Source organism: Ceratotherium simum, chromosome 38 (assembly GCF_057802395.1).
Source record: "Ceratotherium simum simum isolate JZ-2026a chromosome 38, ASM5780239v1, whole genome shotgun sequence".
In the NCBI taxonomy this organism is placed as follows: domain Eukaryota; kingdom Metazoa; phylum Chordata; class Mammalia; order Perissodactyla; family Rhinocerotidae; genus Ceratotherium; species Ceratotherium simum.
Window position 1 is genome coordinate 7,454,828 of NC_141937.1, and position 19,914 is coordinate 7,474,741.

General features: G+C 39.6%; 1 protein-coding gene across 1 annotated transcript in view; it reads left to right on the forward strand.

Annotated features, from left to right (window-relative positions):
* The window catches only part of PRKN (parkin RBR E3 ubiquitin protein ligase), a 1,259,401-nt gene that overhangs the window by 1,053,544 nt on the left and 185,943 nt on the right, over positions 1-19,914 (forward strand). Inside the window, exon 9 of the mRNA XM_014795395.2 lies at positions 13,900-14,049. Within this exon, the coding sequence (XP_014650881.2) occupies positions 13,900-14,049 (150 nt within the window). The remainder of the gene's footprint in view (positions 1-13,899; positions 14,050-19,914) is intronic.

The window sequence follows — 19,914 nt, forward strand, 5'->3', positions numbered from 1 at the left end:
GGGCATTGCAGAGCAATGGTTGCTGGGACAAAGAGTGCAGGGAGAAAACATTTGTGGGAGCAGAAGGGGAAGTAGTGTCCTCAGGCCTGGGCCAGTTTCAGTGAGGGAAGAATGTGAGAAAACGTTGAGGGAGTAGATTGAAGTTACAGGGCTGACCCTGAGTTTCCCAAGCGCAGGGGAAGGGTCTCAAGAGTTGGGGCATCTGAAGGGCATGGTAGAGAAAAGGGATGTACAGAGCCGTGTGTGGGGTTGGGGGTCAGACCGAAGAACTGACAAGGGAGCCAGGGACCTCTTTGGTGACTGATATCCACAGGACACATCACTCAGGGATATTTCTATCCTGATGATACGTGACAAAACCTAGTGGCCTCAGGGCAGACGGTGCCATGAGGCTACAGAGAGGAAGCAGAGAGTTCCAGCCCCACCACTCCTGCCAGTGGGGGTGGGTGGCCCCACCAGGAACTGGTGAAACCCTCAGGCTCTCTCTGGATGCTTGAGGCAACTTATATTACTTGATGAAATGAAATTTTTACATTAATGTGTGTTACAAGTGCCCTTGGACAAATCGTTTTAGTCTCTCTCTATTGGCTTTTCCATTTGTAGGAAAGGAAGAGTAATGCTCAACCGTCTCCTAGAATTTTTGTAAGTTAAATAGGACTGCAAAGTAAGTTGCAAATATTAAGTGGTACATTAAAATGTTTCTGATTTAAATACTATTTACGCTCCATCAATATATTGAGCTAGTATCAACAAAGTGGACACTAAAATAAGTATAATGTTCACTTAAAAGTGAGTTGATAAAACCTACACAGATTCTGGTTAATTATTGCGTTCATTACTAGATGGTAGAGATGCTTACCAGTATCGAATTTCTTTGTATATGTTTCCTTTCCATCTTCACTGATCTTTAATAGGCACTTGATTTTTGAGATCTCGATTAAAAATAAACCATTAAGCACTATAAATCATTACCTTCCTAAAATAAAAGTACAATTAAAACTCCTTAGAATTAAAAATAATGCATTTACTTTAGCTTCTTGGCCCTGTCTCTGATTTGTGTTTACAATTCACATTCATAAAGCACCTTTCATCCCCCACCAAGCACAAACTACATGGCAAAGATATTATCACGTTGTAGGTGAGTAAAGCTATTCTCACGTTCTAGGTGAGCCCTAAAGAAAACAGGTGTGATATCTGTAAGGCCATATGGTTTGGAGATCTTTTGGAAGAACTGCATTTCAGAAGTACCTCCACTTATACCAACTTCCTCCACCTTAGGTTTAATCACCAGAATTTTAAGGAAATAATCTTCATTCATATTTGCTCATGCATTCAGCAAATATTTTTTGAATGCCTTTTTTACTGTTATTATGGTAGTGTTGGATAAAATGATGAACAAGGAAGTCACAGGCACAAATCATGCTAATGCTAAGATGGAAACAGACAGTGATTGAGATGTAACCTACTTTAGATAAGGCATCAAGGAGCCCTGAAACATAAAGGTTGAGAGGACACCCACTATTGAATAAGCTCGGATCATGGGGTAGAAGAGAGTTCCAAGCAGAGGAAAGCACATCTTCAGTGGCCCCCAAGGAGGTGAAGAGCTTGCTTTGTTCAAGCCACTAAATAACATTAATGTGGATGGAAAATAATGGCCAAGAGAGACAGTGATGAAAGGTGAAGACCATCAAGTCCATGTAGACCATGGTCAAGAGTTTGGATTTTATTCTAAGTTCAATGGAAAATCATTGAAAGTTTTTAAGCAGGGGGCTGGCATTATCCAAATTACATTTTAAGAATGTCAGTCTTGTTGCAATATGGACATAGTCTAGATTAAGATGGTTGGCAGAGGAAATAGAAATAAATTAATATACAGAGATAGAATTAAAGGTCTCGGTGATTGGTTGGCTGTGGGTCAGGGAGATGAAGGAATCCTACAGTTCTATTTTACTGAGATGGGTAAGATAGTAGGAAGATGAGGATGGACGCATGGAATCCAGAGTTCAATTCTGAACGTGTTTGATATATCTGAAGCATTGAGAAGTAGATAACTCAGGATTTAGATGTGTGAGTTGGAGCTCAAACAAGATGGAGGTCAGGGGTTAGAGATGGAGAGATAACTTTAAGTTGCTGGCATATAGATGGTATTATAAATTCATGGCAGTTGTCAAAAGAGATAAGAGAAGAGGGACCATGATTGAACCCTAAGGAGCCCCGACATTTGGAAAGTGGGTAAAAGAGTGGCAACCAGCAAAGGAGACCAAGAAGGAGCCTCAAGGAAAGTAGAAGAAAATCCAGAGATGTGCGGTGTTGAGGGAGCCAAGAAAGGAAACTTTTCCCAGAGGAAGAAATGGCTATTTATGTTAAATGCTACTGAGAAACTGAATAAGATGAGGTCAGTCAATTGTCCTTTGCATATGGCAGCATTAAGATCATTGGGGACCATAATGAACAGTTTTAGTGGAAAGCTTAAAGATAAGAGTCAGATTTTTATGGGATGACGAGTCAACAGAAGGGGAGGTCAATTCCTTCTAGAAGTTTTGTTATGAAAAGGAGAAGAGAAATGCAGCAATAGCAGGAGGGTTCTTTAAAGATTGAAGAGGCTACAGCTTGTTTTATGCTCACTAGAATGATCCAATAGAGATGGATTACTTGATGATTCAGGAGGGAGATGAGATAACTGAAAAAAGGAAGTACTTTAGAAGGTGAGAAGGGTTTGGATCCAGGCCACAGATGGAGGAACTGACCCTTAACTGGAGGAAGGCCACTTTCTTTGTTGTACGAAGACAGAATGGAACAAGTGAGTGCAGGTGCAGGTGTATTTGTAGTTGTAGTGGTGGGAAGGGGAAACTTGGCATATGATGTCTCCATGAAGGCAGACACATTTTCCAGTGCTGTATCTTCTCCGTATGGAAGAGTGCTTGACACAGAAGATGCTTAGTAAATATGTGCTGAATAAATGAATACATCATTCATGGCTTCTATCTTCTCGGTGAAATATGAAGGAAGATATCCAGGTGAAGGGAGGAAGGAGGTGTGAGCGAGCAGTTTGGGAAGAAAGAAGAGAAAACGTGCTAATAGAGAAATGTACTACAATCATAAGGAAGTTGTAAATGCCCATTTGAAATTTGTGATCAGTAATTCAAGAGAAAGCAATCAGTTGTGTAATTTTGTTCAGCAACATTTGCTGCAGGGGAGCATGCCTGAGAAAGGAGGAGGTAATGTTTTCCAGGCCTGGGTTCGTGCCAGACTAGTCAGATGAAGAGGACCATGAGAGATCCATTGCCAAGTGTTCTCAGGCAATGTTTATGGTGATGGATAATGGAATCTATGTCAGACCAGGAAGGAAGTTAAGCTTGGAGAGGGCCAATGGCCAGGGAGAAAGTGTTAGGTCAGTTGATGAGAAGTCTTAAAGAAGTTGAAGAATTTAAGCAATGCCGGTACTTTGGCAAGACATCAGGGAAGGAAAGATAAGAGATGGTGGTTGGAAAGAGACACGTTTGGAATTGGGATTCCAGAGGTGGTACAGTTTCTCAAGATGACAAGGTCTGGGGAGAGATTGTGACAGAAGAGTATTAAAAAAAGGTCCCCAGAGGGCTGGCCCAGTGGTGTAGTGGTTAAGTTCGCACACTCTGCTTCAGTGGCCCAGGGTTCACAGGTTCAGATCCCGGGCCAGACCTACACACCAATCATCAAGCCATGCTGTGACAGCGTCCCATATACAAAGTAGAGGAAGGTTGGCATTGATGTTAGCTCAGGGACCAACTTCCTCAAGCCAAAATAAGAGGAAGATTGGCAATAGATGTTAGCTCAGGGCCAACCTTCCTCACCAAAAAAAAAAAAAGGTCCCCAAAGATGAGAAAGTGAAGTAGCTGAAAGAACAGGTTGATGGATGGATGATTCATTCATACAGGAGTTCAATCCCTAGAATCATGACAAGAATAGAAGCAAAGATGAAGGCCGTGAACCAGGAGCTGAAGTCTTGCAAAAATGAGGGTCTTGTTCCCCTGTGTCCACTGCAGTTGGCAACACTGAGGAGAAGGGAGGGTGTGTAGCCAGATGGCGTCAGTCTCAAAGGAGCAGTGGAGTGGGTTTGCAGGAGGGAAGGGAGCGATGGTTTGAGAACATCAGTGACGAGCCAGGACACAACCAGCTCCCCATCTGGCCTTCAAGTGTGTGCACCTGAAACCAAAAGCAGCCTTCATTTAAGAGGGTTGCAAGGGAGATGGGCCAGCTTCAGTTAAATCATAGAGGAGAGGGGCCGGCCCCGTGGCTTAGCGGTTAAGTGCGCGCGCTCCGCTGCTGGCGGCCCGGGTTAAGATCCCGGGCGCGCACCGACGCACCGCTTCTCCGGCCATGCTGAGGCCACGTCCCACATACAGCAACTAGAAGGATGTGCAACTATGACATACAACTATCTACTGGGGCTTTGGGGAGGAAAAAAAGGAGGAGGATTGGCAATGGATGTTAGCTCAGAGCCGGTCTTCCTCAGCAAAAAGAGGAGGATTAGCATGGATGTTAGCTCAGGGCTGATCTTCCTCACACACACACACACAAATCATAGAGGAGAGAGAAACATTTAAAAGGCTGATTATATAGGAGAGTTTGTTTATCGTGGAGCAGAAACTCCAGGCGACACAGAAAAAGGGTATAGGAGAGAAGGGAGGCTTGTATCGGGGAATATAGAGAGCCCTATGGGAATGAGAGTTTGGGGATAAGAGTAACAGGGGAGGCTTGAGTCTCAGAAGTAATAATGATGTGCGGCGTGGTGGAATATGTTCTGGTGATCTTTGCAGGGAAGTAGCAGTAAACCTGACCATCTGGCTATTGTCACCTCACCTGGCTATTGTCACCTCACCTGGCTATTGCCGTCTAGGTGTGTCTCTTGGTATCAAGGCAACTTACTTGGCCTTCACTCCAAAAAGTTTCCTTGGTCCCATAGGCTTAAAGAAGCTCTCAAAATTAGATAGTTATAAATATAAAGCCATCTAATACAATCCAGAAAATCGTTTAAAAAAGTATTTGGGTCATCGAAGTTCTAATCGATTCATTAAATGTGCAGTGGAACGAACCCGTTTCACTGCCTCAAACCAAAGCCTTACACAAGACTTCCAGACAAGGAAAGGTCACTTTTCCCCTTCCACTGGCCTCAGAATCACCTTGAAACCAGCGTGGTTGTCTCAGGAGTGGATGGACAGCTTCTGGAGGGTGACCAGGAGGGAGAGATGTGGAAATACTGTGCTAGAGAAGAGAAAAGCCCAGGTGTAGGTAGCGAGTACCACAGCACCTCTCCAGGAAGTCAGAGACATTTGTCTCTGCCTTTTCTCTGAGGATGAGGCGCTTGGACTTGGAAACTAACAGTACTACTCAAAACCATTGCTCAGGGACTATACTAAAGGGTGAAATAATGCATGACCACTGACAGCCTTGCCCTCTGCTGAGTGCTCCATCAGGAGAGTGTGCTTAGCAGTCCTGTTTGCAAAGCCTCCAAAAGTCTCTGAAGTCACACCCACGGTAGAAACTCCTGTGAGAAAAACAGTTCACAGTATCTTCCTTCATAGCTTGCCCTTCCTGTGGGGCGCTGCCATGGGCCACAGCGTGGAGAAGGGACAAAGAAGCCAATTGGTTTTGACCTCCTTTCCAGAAGATTCCACAGCAACTGGAAGTTGAGATACTTTATAGCATCCTGTCATCTGAAACATCTGAAAAGGAAAACAACTTCCTAAATTGCAATCCAGGATACAGTCTGTTGCTCTAATTATATTTTAGGTGTTGTTGGATCTGTTTCCTCCTTACATTTGATTTCAGCTGTCCTAATGATTGTTTTTTCTGTGAAACTTACAAGGTCCAGCCCTTTCTCTAGCCAATTTACTTCATCAGTTGATGACAGATTTCCAGGGATGAAAAGAACATTATTAGCAACAGAACAGAGAATACAAACAGCAATGTGGCAGGCACCCCCACAGAGGCCGTCACCAACCCCCAGGGCTAACTACCTGCAAATGAAGAAAAATAAGAGTTTAGGAAGTGCTTTTTTTTTTTTTTTTTTAATTCTAATACATATAGAAAATAGGGCATCTTCTGCATAGCAGGGGGAAATGGGTTACTCATAAGTTCATGTTCCTCTATGAAGTTATTTTAGATTTTTTTTATCCAAAACGGAAGTGCTATAATAATAAACTGTTTTTCATTTGTTTCTAAAAGATGAACCAAGGATTAGTGAGCTGAAATTTTTTTTTAATAAGGAGGAAAAAAGAAAGAAAGTGGAGGCAACTTGGTATTGGTAAAGGGTGGTCTTTTAGAACCACAGCTGAGTTCTGAAGGGGGATTTCAGATTCTGGCCTGTGCCAAGTTCAGCAAAGGATGGAACTTCTTTGTGACTCAGTGGCCTCCTCTGTTACTTCCCAGGGTAGACCGGGAATGAACTGTGTAGGCAGTGTTGGCTGTCTCTTGGCGCAGAGTAGAAATTCAGCGAATAGTATCTCTGATCCGGATTTCTCTCCGCCAAGGAAGAGAGAGGACCTGGGGAGGGAATCCCCAGGGGCTTGTGGGTAAGACTAAAGTGAAGCCAGAATTAAGGGGGAAAAAGCAAGACAGGTCTGAGCCTGTGTAGGGGTTGCTTTTGTAGCTGTACCTGAGTGCCCCCAAAAGGATAGTCTGGAAAATTCCATGGCAGAACAAAAACAACCTCCTTCCCTACTGAGGATTTGACAGGCTGCCATGCAGCTCCTGGATTGCTGACAAGCCATGACTCATTTTGACAGAACATTTGCCAGTTTTCCCAGATTTTAGTTTTACCTAGTATTCCTGTACTTCAGATTTCTTACAGTTTTAAAATTTAGATTCCTTCTTGCTTTCTTTTCTTGTGAAAGCATGTGAATTAAACATCACCATGAAGTCGTCTGTGCCCTCCCACACAGGACAGGCCTTTTGAGCGGTTTTCCGGTGGTGTAAGATATTCAGGCACAGTTCATTCCTAGCCCGACCCGTCTCCTCGGGTGACCACCCGTATTTAGCATGCATTCAGTGGCCAGCAAGAAGCTGGCTCATGTGGGACCTGAACCTGTGACCCTGGCTTCATTAGAGAGCAATATTCTACCCAATCCAGCTCTCTGCCTAGCTACAGACCACGAAGATGCAACCTCTATTTGATGATACTCTCCCATGACTCATTATTTAGATTCTTAAAATATGAGTTTATTGAAGTTTCTATGAATTTTCTACTTTCAAATGAATATTTCGTATTCTTAAGAGAATCCATGAGCATACACATAAAGACTGAATAATTTACTGTCCAAATAAATAAAATACAAGCCATAGCAATGAGTTGAGATTTAACCTAGATAGGTCATACTAATGGAGTGTATTTTCACTATATAACCTGATGAAATATAAGAGGAAATATTTTTTATGTTTTTCTTTAGGTGCAGAGTAGTATGCTTTGTTAATATTAACATTTATTTTCAAAAACTTTTGAAAATATTATGTTGTCGACTCTAAATCGTCTTAGTTATCTGTCTAGGGATTTTCCACTTTATGAAAGTATATCTAGAAATTTGAACACTAGTTTTAACAATAGCTTAAACAGCATAAGTTGGCAGGTAAGTATTAATATCTCTACATACACAAGCACACACAGACACATGCTGTGATTTTAAGGACAGACAATACATAAGTGATTTGTAAACAATTTGCTGCTTTTGAGCTCACCTGTGACTGGATTCTATACAGATCTAGTCCACATTACAAATTAAAAGCAAGTTCTTTAAAAGCAAGTTCTTTAAAAGTAAGTTCTATAAAATGCTGCCCAGTATTGATAAGTAAAAAAGCCATTGGAAATAGCACTAGTAGTATCAATGGATCAGTGTTTGTTCCTTTTCACCAATTGGGGTCCGTTTATCACCTTACCACTATTGTATATATTTTACACTCAGATGAACATAGATGTTCTGTTCTACTTTGTGCTAATTTGTCACAACTTTCCAGTAAGTATATAGTTGGGTTCTTTCAATGCATTCTCAACTTTGTGCCAGTAAGGGGTTGAAAGGAGCCTATGGAAATGTGGGACATACTTTGAAGGAAACTAAATAAGGATCTCTGCTAGTGACATATATGTAACTACATGTTTAAATTATTTGCTTAGGGTATGAAACTTTCTATGAATACTAGCACTTATTGGCTCTAGGTCAAATGTTTTTCTTATAAATTTCACAATGTTAAAAAAAAGTAATTCATTGAGTAGGCATAGGTTTTATTCCAGATGTTGTGTGTACTTTTTAATCATCAGAAAGTACCAGGCATATAAGTTAAAATATTTGTCTTCCTTTACAAAAGGAATTATATGCTCAAATGCTCCTTAGTGTACCATAAATAGAATGAATATAATAAAGTCATTTCTTATAAATTCCTTAGCTAATGAAGGAAAAGAGGAACATAGTTTTATGTGTTCTGTCAGTATTTGAGACCACGATGAATGCAGTCAGCAAGAATTTCTAAAGTGTTATTGCACTTTGTCCGTAGGTTAACTTCTTCCTGGATAAAAGCTATTGTCATAGTAGTGAAATTGCTTAAATAAATTACATAGGTGATCTGTCATTAAATCAGAAAATAGCCAATTACTTAAAAGCAATTTATTTAAAATAGAAAAATAATTTATGTAGGTAGAACTACCCTATATCACTCTGTTATTAATTCCCATTGTCATTGATTATTTTATTAGAATTTTTTAATTAATTGACATTTAATGGAGTTACATTTCATTAATTCATTCTACAACTATTTATTGTGTACCAACTATAGACAAGATATCGTGCTAAATTCAGAAGATACAGATACATAAAAGGATAGAGGGGGTGTGCAAAGGGTCTCTATAGTGAGATCTGAAGGGACTGGAGCACTCTAGGTCCTGTAGACTCTCAAAACTTAGCCAGCCAAAGATCTCTGTCAGGACAGAGCCCATACTCAGGAGAAATTTGCTCAGAATAGAAAAGGGAAAAAGGAAAGAGAAAGGCCAGTTTAAAAAATGGGGTAACAGAGTTGGAAGACCACAGAAAGTGAGCCCCCATCACTGTCCAGAAAAAAACAGAAAACTCTAGAGCCATTAAGAGTTATTCTGAATCCTACTTCCTTCTAAAATTTTAGGGGAACTAATTTCTTGTAAAACTGAGCAACAGACAGGAACAAGGTAAAATTCCAACAGAAAAGAAACAGAGTTAAATCCTATACAAAGCTTTTAAGAGGATAAGGAGACAGAAGAAGAATGACTGGAGAGACGATGATAGCATGTCAATCAGGCACGCTCACAAATCAGAGGAAACTAAAAATACAAATAAATAACAATACATATTATCTTAAGAGAAATAGAGAGTGAAAAGGAAGAAATTTCTAAAAGATGAAAATAAAGTAAGATAAAGGATTCTAGAGAAGTTGATGGATTTAGAAGTTAAAGAAGACCCAATGTATGTATCCTAGAAATCCTATAAGAAAAACATCAAAGCAAGAGAATAGAGCAAAAACTAAAAATTAAATTCAATACAACTTTCCTGACATAGCATGCTTGTGAAAATTGGTCAGAAAATGACCAGCACCAAGACATATTCTAATAAAGTTACTAGGTTCTAAAGAAAAAGAAAAAAATCCTTTGAGCATCTGGGCAAAAAAGATCAATTCACTTGTAAAGGAAAAAAAATCAGATTGTCATCAGGCTTGTCCATAATGCTTTAGACCAGAAGAACATGGAGTGAGACATTGAAGATACTCAAGGGGGAAAAAAGTGTGAGCCCAAGACTTAATATCCAGCCAGACTCACTGTCAAGAATAAAGGCCCCAAATAAACTGTCAGCAATATGCAAGAACTCAGTGAATATTTTTCCTATGAGGGAAATAATAAATTTTTGAGGAATTTACTAGAGAGCAAGCTTTAACAACCAAAATTACTGGAGAGACATCAACATAAAGATTGTGCTATTTGTTGAGAGTGTGTGTATATGTAATTAAGATAACATGGAGATTAAGAGAAAGAAAGCATAGTATGAAATGGCCATATCTTTCAACAATGTAGATACAGTATTATTATTGTAGAAATAATTTGGCAGGAGAATGGATGAAGCATATGAAAATATATTTGAAGTTTTTAGTAGTCATATTCATGGTGATAGTGTTGGTATGTTATTCTAAAATCATTGTATGTACAATGCGAGATAAAGCAAATGAGCTGTTGTGCAATATTGTAATTCTATCGTCCTCTGTGTTCTTGAGAACCAGTGTGGAAGAAAGGAGATACAGATGTAACACAGCAAATACTAAGTAAAAGACTTGCTGTTCTGAAATACCTACCCTCTTAGCAAATTTCAGGTATACAATATAGTATTGTTAACTGTATTCAGCTTGCTGTACATTAGATCTCCAGAACTTGTTCATCTTGCAAAACTGAAACTTTGTACCCGTTTTGGATAGGCCAAGACATAAAGGTTGAACAGTCCAGTGGTACAGAGCTCAGCACATCAGAGGGGTTTGATAAATATTGAAATCATTCCCAGTTGTATGAAGGGATATTGTGTGCCAGAGCCACATGGGGGTGGGAGTGATTGAGGAATGTCTTGCTTCCTCATACAAGTCTGACAAAGCTCCCAACCAGCTTAAATCCAACTTCCTGCGTGCTCTGCCCTTGCAGTTAAGTGTTGGTGGAGAAAAGCAGACAACCCCACTGACTAGTTTCCATTTAAATTCATAATCTCTAACCTCAAATGGGTTGTTAGTACTGCCTGGCAATAATCCTAACTCCCCTCATCCTTTCCCTCTCCCTTTATCATTCACACCTTTACTTCTTTTCTCAAATTTCCAATGCCTCTTTTGTCTGTCCACACCTGGGCTCAAATACTCTGCCTTCCTTCCTTTTACTAAGGATGGCTACCTTCCCTTCTGTCTAAGGCCGGCCCCTCTACTCATCCTTTAGGTCCCATTCCCTCCACCTACTTAAAGACATAGCTCTTTTTCTACCTTAAATCAATTTGCCTTCTCTTCTCATTCATTCCTTTCAGAGTACCAAAACATTATTTCTCCATTTTCAAAAAATCCTTTACAGTCCCACAGCCCCTTCCAGCTGCTATCCCATGTCTCTACTCCCCTGTTCAGCCAAACTCCTAGAAAAAAGTGTCCATTCTCACCTCTTAGAATTCCTCTCCTGCAATTCTCTCTTGACTTCACTCCAGTAAGGCTTTTGGCTCCATGACTCCACTGAAATGGCTCTTGTCAAGATCACAAAGGCACCTACATTTCTAACTCCAACCAGTTTTCAGGAACTGCCTTATCTACAGCCTTTGACATGATTTATCAAGACACCTTCCTTGAAATATGTTGTTCCCTTGGCTTCCAGGACAACCACATCTTTCGCATTTTCCGCCTGCCTCCTAGGTTGCTGCTTCTCAGTCTCCTTTGCTAAGTCCTTCTCATATTCCCTAAAGAGATTGAATAATCTCATCCAGTGTCACTTCTATTGAGATAACACAGAGTCAGATTGTCAAATCAGACTTACAAGAATCATAAATATAACCCAGTGTCAAGCTTTACTAATAACTTCAAGGACGCAGGTAAGCATCAAAGCACAGAGAAGTCCAAATCATTTAACATGGCTCCCCAGGTCCTTTCTCAGCATATTAGCATGTACTCTAGACAAGGTTTAATAAATGAGGTCTCTGAGAAGTTCATGGAATGACCACTAACGTGAAACCTCTCAATTATGTAAACTGTTTCATCATTGGTCACTTGATGAAATATCTTCATTTTATCCCTTGATAATTCCACAGCTATGACATTTTTCAGAGAGACTTGGCCCATAAATTCACAGATTCTAGTTTGTTTACTGTAAGCAATCTTAAACCAAGTATTTCCTGTTAAATGCATTCCATAAATAAGAACTCTTTTCTAGCAAATGCCATTGTATGTATGTACCATTAGCATGTTTATAAGGGGATATGACCAAGTCATCTTTCTTTCCTGGGGCCATAAAAATGAGAAAATGGATGGTAGGCCTGATGCCAACTCTTTCCCCCGCAAGGTCTACATGCACGTAGACTTCAAAATTTGTATTTACAGTTCACATTTTTTGTCTAAACTCCAAACTCATATATTCAGTTAGCTACTCAACGTTTTGACTTGGCTGTGTAATAGGTTATCAAACTGAGTATGAGCACATAGAAATAATGATTCCTTTTCTCAGCTTCCTAAATACACACACACACTTTTCTTTTTCCAAGTCTTCCCATCTCATTAATATTCTTTAATATTCTCTCTCTCTCTGTCCTTCTGTCTTCTCAGGGAAAAACTTTACACTCATGCTTGACTCTTTTTTCTTTCCCACTGTGTATCCAATCTGCCCCCAAATTTTGCCATTTCTACCTTCAAAATATATCCAGAATTCCACCACTGCTCCCCACCTTCACCACCGCCTCCCTGGCTCAGGCCACCACCATCTCTCTCGTGGATTGCTGAAATAACATCCTACCTGCTTCTCAGCTTCCTGCTTCCAAGCTTGCCCCCAAGAGTCTATTCTGAACATATCAGCCAGATGGCCGTCCTTAAAAGATTAGTCAAATTATGTCACTCCACAGCTCGAAACTCTCCAGTGGTTCCCATAGCTCTCAGAATAACAGCCAGAGATCTTATAATGGTCTTCGGGGGCCTATCCATCCTCCATCCGCATTAACTCTCTGACTTCATCTTCTATTGTTTTCACCCCTGTTCTCTTACCTCAGCAGCACTGGCCTCTTTGCTGTGCCTCAGAGAAACCAAGCACATTGCAGCCTCTGGACGTTTGTATTGCTGTATCTCAGGCCTGGAAAGCTCCTTCCCCCAGGTAGCCACATGGCTCTCTTTTCTAATCTCCCTCAGATGTTTGCTTCAATGTACCTTCTTTATAAGGCATTCCCTATTCCCTAATCACCTCTTTAGAACTGTAATCTCCATCTTCCCTGGAGTCTATCTCTTCGCTGTTTTTTATTCTCCTTCCCACTGAAATATGATAGTTTAATCTTGCAGTATTTCTTGTTGGTCTCCTGGATGAGAGCAGAGGTGTCTGTTTTGTTCACAGCTGTATCCCCAGCACCCATAGTAGTGTCTGACACATAGAAGGCTCTCAATAAATCCTTTGACTTGATCTGAGTTTAGAAGAGAATATGATCAAATAATGCACAAGATGAGTAACTTAGGCTGCAACGAGGAAGACCTGAGATTGTACGATGGACTTTGGGTTTTGTTCTGCAGGTTGGGGAAAACAGGAAAGGGAACTGAGCCGAGCAGTAGCCCAAAGAAAGGAAGTCAGGGAGAAAAGAAATCAGGCTTTAAGAAGAAGAAGAATGATGAAAGGAAAATTTGGTTCTTTAACATTAGTCTCTTCTTCATCAAGCTGAATATACTCAGTGATATTGTGTGGGCTGCTAGCAATTACCACGAGGGGGAATATTGCGGCCTACTTTCAAACTGGTTTTAAAAACCCAGAGCACCCTGAATAGAGGCATGAAAATATACTACTTGATGAAATTGATAACGGTGCATTATAAGTGCCCATAACTTAATAATGGATGTGTTCCCTAAGATTTGTATGAAATAAGACTGTTAAATGCAGTTGGTGGAAGTAGTATTAAAAAACCAAACTTCAGAAAATCTATTTTCTGAGGACAAATTTCTAGAAATACAAAGAATAAATGCCTCACTTACCTGTTTGGCCAGTCGGAATTGGGAGACTTTCTCTACATTGGACCATTCCTTATCCACATACCCTCCTCCATTTTTTACTGAAATCGAGTGAGCAAGAAATCTCACACACCATCACCTATTAACATTTTGGCTAAAACAGCACATCTTAGTATTATCACTTTTAAAAACTCATGTCATTTTTTACAGTACAATCGGTACCAGCAATATGGCGCTGAAGAGTGTGTGCTGCAGATGGGGGGCGTGCTGTGCCCCAGCCCTGGCTGCGGAGCCGGCCTACTTCCCGAGCCAGGCAGGAGGAAGGTCACTTGTGAAGGGGGCAACAGTCTGGGCTGCAGGGTGAGTACCAGCCACACCCCTGGGTGTTGACTTTGTGTGTGTCTGTTTGCTTTGGCAAATTGGCTAGGATTCTATATTTATTTTATCCTCATTTTCCCTTTGGGCTCAGACATCTTTGAACTGGTGTAAGAAAACGGATTTTAAAGTTCTTATATAGGATCCCAGATATGAAAACACGTATATATGTATTTTTTCTTTTTGGAGGGGAGAGAAGAGTCATATTAAGATTTTCTGCTTTTATTGTTTATCACAGTGTTTAAGACGTGAATCACTAGAACAGACTTAAACTTTTCTTCCAGGACTCAGCTAATTCACAGAAAAATTTGTAATTTCTTCAGAGTTGGCTTTCAGTAGACAGGAGTGAAGGAGAAAGAGAATTCCCCATCAGTGATAGCAACTTTGCCTAAGTATCTCAAGAAATAAAATGAAAATTACTATGGAAAACTTGAAATGTTATTGTGTCATAAAAATCATTTTAAATAGAGATGAGCAAAACTATTGGTGCCTCTTAGGGAAGCAGAACAAGCAGCATAGAAAACGTTTGTTCTAAAAGGTCAACCCATGTGACCTAGACGGCTTGCTTATTGAACCTATGACTGCAAGCTGACGGTGAGGGATGAGTGAAGGATAACTCAAATGCAAAAAGGCTTACTAAATTATAGGTTGAAATGACACATGGATAATAATCCTGATATTAAATTTCATGCAGGCCAGAAAGGGAAGAAAGTGTATATGCTTATAAAATGCTATTGGATTTTGATGGGAAAACATTTCTTTGAAAATTGGAACTCCATGAGGAGCTTTGTGGAAGAAGGAGTGTTGATGGCAGAGGCGTATTACCCAGGCCTAATTTTTGGCTGAGCACTGTGAGTCACCTGTGCATAAGTTGGCATCTGTCGTGCTTCATGAAGCTTCCTATCTGTCATGCAGTGGGGCTCACAAAGCCCTGGGCTGAGAGATAAGGTAGAGGAAGTGGAAGTTGAAAAATAATGAGATACCGTGATGCCTAAGCGGAAAGCAATATCTCTGAATTAATAATCATGATTGCATTCGAATGAAAACTCTATGTAATGCTTGCTAGCCTTAGAAAATATGGAAATCAAACTACAGTTTCCAGCCTTAGTCATCATGATTTACTGTATAATCTGCACCCACTGATTGTGCGTGGCCCAAACAAGCTGCCAGATTCCGGGATCAGAATGCTAGTGAGTGTTTTCTTTTAAAATGAGTTACCATCGTTTTTAACTAATGGCTAAATTGTATGCTTCTGCCTGCTAATTGTGTACTATTGTTCCAGTCTCTAAAGCTGGTTTTGAAGATCTTAACTTTCTTTATGAGATGGGGAGTTTCTTTGGCCCATCTTCTGCAGTCAGTTTTCACCTTGCTTTAAGAACTTTGAAGGTTTTGTGTAATTTTAAGGGTTGAATACCTTTTATCTTCTCTTTTTTACACAATGTGACATTATAAATAAGTAACATACATATTTAAGCTCCAAATCATGGAAAGTTACTTTGGAAGTGAATTTAATTTCTTTAATACCTGTGGATTAAGACAATTTGGGGCAAACCTTACATAAAGGAGGATTGCTATCTTCAGGATATTTCTTTGTCCTTTGGAAATTCTAGATAATGTGTTTTATTTTATTTTGATTTGTTCTGTTTTGTCGTTTGGGGAGTTTGTATATTAGTCATCTATTGCTGCATAACAAATAACCCCAAATTTTAACCAGTTAATTAATAAACACATTTATTATCTCACAGAGTTTCTGGGGGTCAGCAATCCATGAGTGGCTTAGCTGGGTGGTTCTGGCTCAGGCTACCTCATGATGTTGCAGTCCAGCTGGGTGGCAGTTATCTGAAGGCTTGACTAGGGCTGGAATATCCACTTCCAAGATGGCTTGTTCACATGACTGTTGGCCAAAAACCCCTCAGTCCCAAACTGGCTATTGGCAGCAGGCTACAGTTCCTCACTGCATGGCCCTCTTCTTAGGCTATTTGTCCCCAGGATGACAGCTAATTTACCTGGAGCAAGTGATCCAGGAGAGAGCAGAGAGAAAGCCACAGTGCCTTGTGTGACCTAATCTCCAAAGTTGTCCACCATCGCTTCTGCTTTATTCTGTTTATGAGAGGTGAGGTACTAGATCCAGCCCACCCTCAAAGGGAAGGGAATTAGGCTCCACCTTTAAAGGAAAGAGTATCAAAGAATTCACAGACATATTTTGAATCACAACAGTTTGCAATTTGAAGAAGCTGAAAAAAGAATACAGAAAAATGATTTTCTGAAATATTAACTTGATGCTTTCCTTTCCCTTCCTGACTTTTTTCCCCAATCCTCATACTCTTTTTTAGGATTACATCAATTCCCATTGATTTGGCTTCTCAACAGAGATAAATTGACCTTATCATTGCCGTTTTTCTTCAAATCCTAGCTTTCATAAAAGGATGTTAACCCAACGTACATGCCTTTTGGGGTTCCCTAGTGGTGAAAAAGGAGATTAGGTTGGATGCCTTCAGTTCAAATCCTGGCCCCACCAACTACATGTGGTCTTAATCTTTTTGTGCTGTAGTTTCCTCATCTCTAAAACAGGGTATATTATAGTAATGCTGTGTAAGATTATTATAAATATTAAATGAGATAATTGGTGTAAAATGCTTAGAACAGTGCCTGGCATAAAGTAAGTACATATTTATTTAATATTTAATCAAAAGCTTAATCAATATTTATCGAAAGTTTACCTAAAAGACCCAATATTCAAGAAAAATTACTTATAAGACATTCATTTGATCCTTTCTTGGAAATATTCTAGAATGTACCCCTGGATCAAGCCAGATCTACAGCAGGGGGAGCTAGGTACCTAGGCCTCACTGTTTTAGCCCTTCAAAGAATTGCTTTTCCTACACTGTACTTTGGTGTAATGCCATTTGTTTATATTGTGGTCATTATACAGGAACTTTGATGCGTGTGGTTCTGGGCATCCCAATGGGCTTCTCTGTGAGGAACCATGGTGGCTATTCCAGTCTGATCTTAGCAACAGGAATGCTTTTGCTGTCCTGAGGACATTGTGAATTTTGCAACTGATACAGTTTCCCTCTGAATGCTGACTGCTAGAAAACGGAGAGCCACATTTGTGGGCTATCTATGGCATATAAATGGGCCATTAATAGGATGGATTTTGAAACTTATTTCCTAGCTTCACTTTTTTCTTTCTCTCTTCCTCTTTTCCTGACGTGCTGTTTTGCTATAATTTGTACATTCTTGTAAGCTGCCTGTCTTTTCTGAATTTAAGGATAGTAATGGAAAGCCATTGTGCGGAAGAAATCATGGTTAGTTTATGTTATTTCAGAAGCAGAACAGGGCCTAATAAGTAGCAGTTACAGGAAGTGAGTGAGCACCTCATCCTACGCAGGGTTTAAGGAAAGTCACTGATAGCAAAGCTATAGAAGAATCACAGTGTCTTGGATGTGGAAGAGGCCCTAGACATCATTAACTTCAGTAGTTCTCAGGCTGTAGTTTACAGGTTTATTGTAAGATATCTACAAATCCACCTGTGCTTAATTTTTCCTCAACTATCAATCGATTCAAAAAGATTCAAAAATTTCTTATTTCATGGTATCCAAGAAATGCTTGATGTTACAAAAAGGACCTCACGCATAAAAAGGTTGAGAACCAAATTCCCTGTCATTCATGGAATTTAAAAATTAAGCCTTAGAGGTACATTGTGATATGCCTGTAGACACACATTTTCAGAGCTAAGACACTCCCATGTGTTGAGCTCCAGGCTTGGATGGTTCTAACTTCTTGTCATTCAGCCCATCACTGCATGCGTGGATGGTCCCCCATACATCCATGATTGCTGTTTTGTAGTTTCCATCTGAACAAACAGACTTCAGCTCTTGAATTGACTTGGGCTTCTTTAAAATAGGCACTAAAGTTAATATTTATGACTCTTATTCAAACATATAGTAATGTCCATTGGAAAAATCAGATTACTTAATCCTTTGCTCCACTATATCACTTGGCTTAACTGTTACCCAGAGAGCAGTGCACATTAGCTAATAAATGGAGACAAGAATTTCCATTTAAATGATAATGTCAGTCCATCTAGCAAAGGCCTGATAGATGTGTGATGATTGCAGCAAATTTATTACCATTATAAAGAATTATTTGAGCACCTCCCAGGATTCAAATTGAAGTGTTACACTTGTTTCATATCTTTTTATTCCTGTCCTCAGTTTTTATATTCTCGTCCTCAATAAATTCATGTATTTGGAGTTCAACTGTCACTGAGTGAATGAATGAATGAATCTTAGCAATGTAGAAGTAGTATGAATACTCTATCACTTTTATTTTCAAATATTAATCATCATTTACTCCAATATAAGAATTGCTTACCTTGCCTCAACAAGAACCTCTTCAAAAAAATATAAAATATAGTGTTTAACTTTTACACACGTAATACATAATTCAGAACACCAAAATACGCTAAGTTCAGAGATCCACAAAAAGTCAGTTAGGAAACTGAAAGTACTGCAGAAATTACAGGGTTTATATGCCCTATCCAAGGCTACATGGCCAAATAAAGAATTCTGTACATTCTAATAGATAAAATGTGTAGCCATTGGAGCACTGAGATTTTAGTTTTGACACAGCACTGTATATTTTTACAGTGATAGACAGAACTCAATGGAAAATATAGTTTGAGATCAAATAGTCTGACCTCACTCTCTGCTAACCTTGATCGTATTTTTACTACTGCTCATGAAAATATTAATTGATTTCCTGAGGAATTCATGTTATGCATTCTTCTTTTCTTTGGCCTCATTGCTATTCATCAGACCTATCAGACCTATCTCACTAACTTTTACAACTCTAATGTAAAATGTTGACATGTTTAATACTGGAAAACAGCAACAAAATATGGAATATATTATACTCACTGACTTGGGAATACAGAAAGCTATGGCAATCAAACGTGTGAGTTCTCTATAAATAAAACATCTTTATCTTATTTGGTGTTGTTTGGGGATATTATATGTCTAGGAGGTAATTTCTTAATACTAGGAGTTGGATGAAGAGTTTTCTGTTTTAAATTGGAAATCCAGGGAAAGATTGAACAACAACTGCAAAAAAAATTACACATTTAAATGAAAACTGGAGATCTTTAGAAAATCACATTATTGACCTTTGGTTAAGGGAATAAGATAGAATTTCTTAAGGCATCCAACAGTCATTCCCTGCATTAATGAATAGTGTGTGTTACTCTGAGGCAGATTTATCAAGGGCCTACTGAAGTCTTCACCTTGGGCTCATTGCTTGCACAGACCCCTTCCAAACCCTCTTAACAAAGCTGTATTCTTGCATTGTTTCCCTTGAAAAGGTTCCTAAAAATTGTAGAAACTAAAGTTAGAAAGGCCCCCTCGAACCTGGATCTAGACCTGCGCAAGTATAGGGTACAGCCTGCTCTGTGCAAAAAAATTTTTATTATTTTTGTTGAATGGTGATTTTGAACTAGTTATAAAAAGAGCATTAATACGTTGTTGAAGATTTTAGTTAAATGAGAGTCTGAGCCTCATTTTCAGCCCTTTTAGAGGAAAGGAGTTGATGAAGACAAATGGAGATACCCAGTCTTTCACTCAAAGATCTAACTAATGGTTGAGTTAAAAACCTAAATTAATAAATGGATGGGGAGCCCTTTTCTTCAATATGTGGGGCTCAGAAATAGAAAGCAAGCAGATGGTCAATATTTAATAATGAAAGGAAAACAAAATGGTTACTTTTCCTATTCTTTAAGAATATTTTAGGGCCGGCCCCGTGGCTTAGCGGTTAAGTGCGTGCGCTCCGATACCAGCGGCCTGGGGTTCGGAT